This window comes from Echinops telfairi, unplaced genomic scaffold (assembly GCF_000313985.2).
Source record: "Echinops telfairi isolate 266 unplaced genomic scaffold, ASM31398v2 ScPeMD7_70;HRSCAF=299, whole genome shotgun sequence".
Classification (NCBI taxonomy): domain Eukaryota; kingdom Metazoa; phylum Chordata; class Mammalia; order Afrosoricida; family Tenrecidae; genus Echinops; species Echinops telfairi.
Genome location: NW_022103968.1, coordinates 65,811,108 through 65,813,504, shown reverse-complemented (window position 1 = coordinate 65,813,504; position 2,397 = coordinate 65,811,108). Strand labels below are relative to the sequence as shown.

At 40.6% G+C, this 2,397-nt stretch overlaps 1 protein-coding gene across 4 annotated transcripts in view; it reads left to right on the top strand.

The window, feature by feature from the left end:
• The window catches only part of USP54 (ubiquitin specific peptidase 54), a 105,974-nt gene that overhangs the window by 60,466 nt on the left and 43,111 nt on the right, over positions 1 to 2,397 (top strand). For all 4 annotated transcript variants that reach the window (XM_045291194.1, XM_045291193.1, XM_045291192.1 and 1 more), the window contains exons 5-8: positions 680 to 793; positions 930 to 1,012; positions 1,413 to 1,518; positions 1,628 to 1,774. In XM_045291194.1, the coding sequence (XP_045147129.1) occupies positions 680 to 793; positions 930 to 1,012; positions 1,413 to 1,518; positions 1,628 to 1,774 (450 nt within the window). The remainder of the gene's footprint in view (positions 1 to 679; positions 794 to 929; positions 1,013 to 1,412; positions 1,519 to 1,627; positions 1,775 to 2,397) is intronic.

Sequence of the window (2,397 nt, the reverse complement as noted above, 5' to 3'; positions counted from 1 at the left end):
GGAGGGAGGGGAAAAATGAGGACCTAATGTTGGGGGTTTAAATGGAGAGAAAATGTTTTGAGAAACAATGTACAAATGCGCTTTACACAACTGATGTGTGTATGGATTGTGATAACAGTTGTATGAGCCCCTAATAAAATGTTTAAAAAAATTACTATTGAAAGAATAGACAAGTGTTAACGATAAAGATAATAAAATGTACAAAAAGACATGAAATAAATAGGAAATAACAAAATGATTAAAAAAATTTTTTTAAATAAAGAGACGGACAGGGCAAGATATGTCAAAATAATAATTTATAAATTGTCAAGGGCTCATGAGGGAGGGGGAAAATGAGGACCTAATGCCAGGGGCTTAAGTGGAGAGGAAATGTTTTGAGAATGATGAGGGCAATGAATGTGCAAATGTGCTTTACACAATTGAAGTATGTATGGATTGTGATGAGAGTTGTATGAGCCCCTAATAAAACGATTGAAAAAAATGTTCAAACAAAACAAAACAAAAAAGAGTTGTATGAGGCCCCAATAAAATGATTTAAAACAAAACAAATGTTAAATAATAATTAAAAAAAAAAAAGATGTCCTTACCCTGCCCACACCCCCTTGCATGAACTACTTACTGTTTGTATATTTATCAGTTGAATGACAGCATTATACAGCTTTTGTTCTTTTTCTATCAGGAAAATCTCCTGATGAGAATTCACTTCCACATTGCTGATGAAACGAAAGAGGATATATGTACTGCTCCACATTGCATCTCTCATCAGAAATTTGCAATGACGTTGTTTGAGCAGGTGAAACCCTCTTTCTTTGTCCATCTCTTCTTAGACCTTATTCAAGCACACTTCCTGGGGATGTGGGTGTCAAATGGATGTGAGAGCAGTAAATGACTATGGATGCTTGGTTTTGTTTTTCTCTCCCCGGGCTTAGTGTGTATGTACTAGCTGTGGGGCTACTTCGGATCCATTGCCTTTCATCCAGATGGTACATTACATCTCCACTACTTCCCTTTGGTGAGTTTTACAGTGCCCTCGGGTACTCATCCAATCTTCCCCCAGTTTATTGGGTTTTAATTGAAGACCTCCACATGGTTTCTTGCCGAGTCTCGGCTTCATTGTAGTAACTCAGAACTATAAAAATAACCGTTGTCCTCTTTATTGTCTCTCCTATCACTTCCCATTTCCTAAGCTCAGTTCCGGCCAGGAAAGGATAGGGGAAATGGGCACTCTATGAGTTTCCAATCTTGGGACTGGCAGAGGCACTCACTGCATCTGTAGGTCAGAGTCCGGACAAAGGGTCTCTGGTACAGTGGGCACAGAAGAAAGTCAAACAGTTGGGCATTTGCATGGGTGATTTATTTGATGTACCTGTAACTGCCCATCCATTATTCTCCTTTTGTTCTCCACCTTGAAGCAATCAGGCCATTTGTATGTTGGAAAGACGTGAAAAACCGTCACCGAGTATGTTTGGTGAACTGCTGCAGAATGCCAGCACCATGGGGGATCTGCGAAACTGCCCTGTGAGTTCTGTCGGGTGGCATTTGGAGTGTGGAGAGAATCTTGACTGCAGTGGAATTGAGGCAGAACCAGTGGGAACCAGGTGAAACAATCTTCTTGTATGTATTTCAGAGCAACTGTGGAGAGAGGATCCGGATTCGCCGTGTGTTGATGAATGCACCACAGATTATCACAATTGGGTTGGTGTGGGACTCTGACCACTCAGACTTGGCAGAGGATGTCATCCACAGCCTGGGCACCTGCCTTAAGCTGGGTGATGTAAGTATTAGTTATCTTTGTCACTGAGTTAGAGTTCTTGTGTTTGGCATTTACTCAAGGCAGTGAATGCGGAACAGAAAGGTATATCCTACATGACAAAAATATAATTTAGGGCAGAATTACATGCGCTTATGTATATCCATGAACAAATAATCAGAGAAGCTGACTTATATGATGAAGAAAGAATACTGCATCAGGATTGGAGGACGGCACAGGACCAGGCAGAGTGTTTTGTTCTATGTTCATGGGGTTACTATGGCTGTGAACCAACTCGATGGCAGCGAAAAGCAACAACATGTTTATACATGCAGGGGATGCACATGGATGTGCACAGATCTCCTTGGGTAGACAGCAAAGGCTTTTGGGGAAGCAATGGGATGATCTTATCCTTGAAGGACAGGATTGGTAGAGCTAACCTCCTAAACAAGAAACAAACTTTTGGTCACTGACTCAATTCTGATTCGTAATGACTCTGTAGGACAGGGTAGAGCTGTCCCTATGAGTTTCTAACATTGTAACTCTTTTTTTAAAAAACATTTTATTAGGGGCTCATACAACTGTTATCACAATCCATACACACATCAATTGTGTAAAGCACATTTGTACATCATTCTCAAAACATT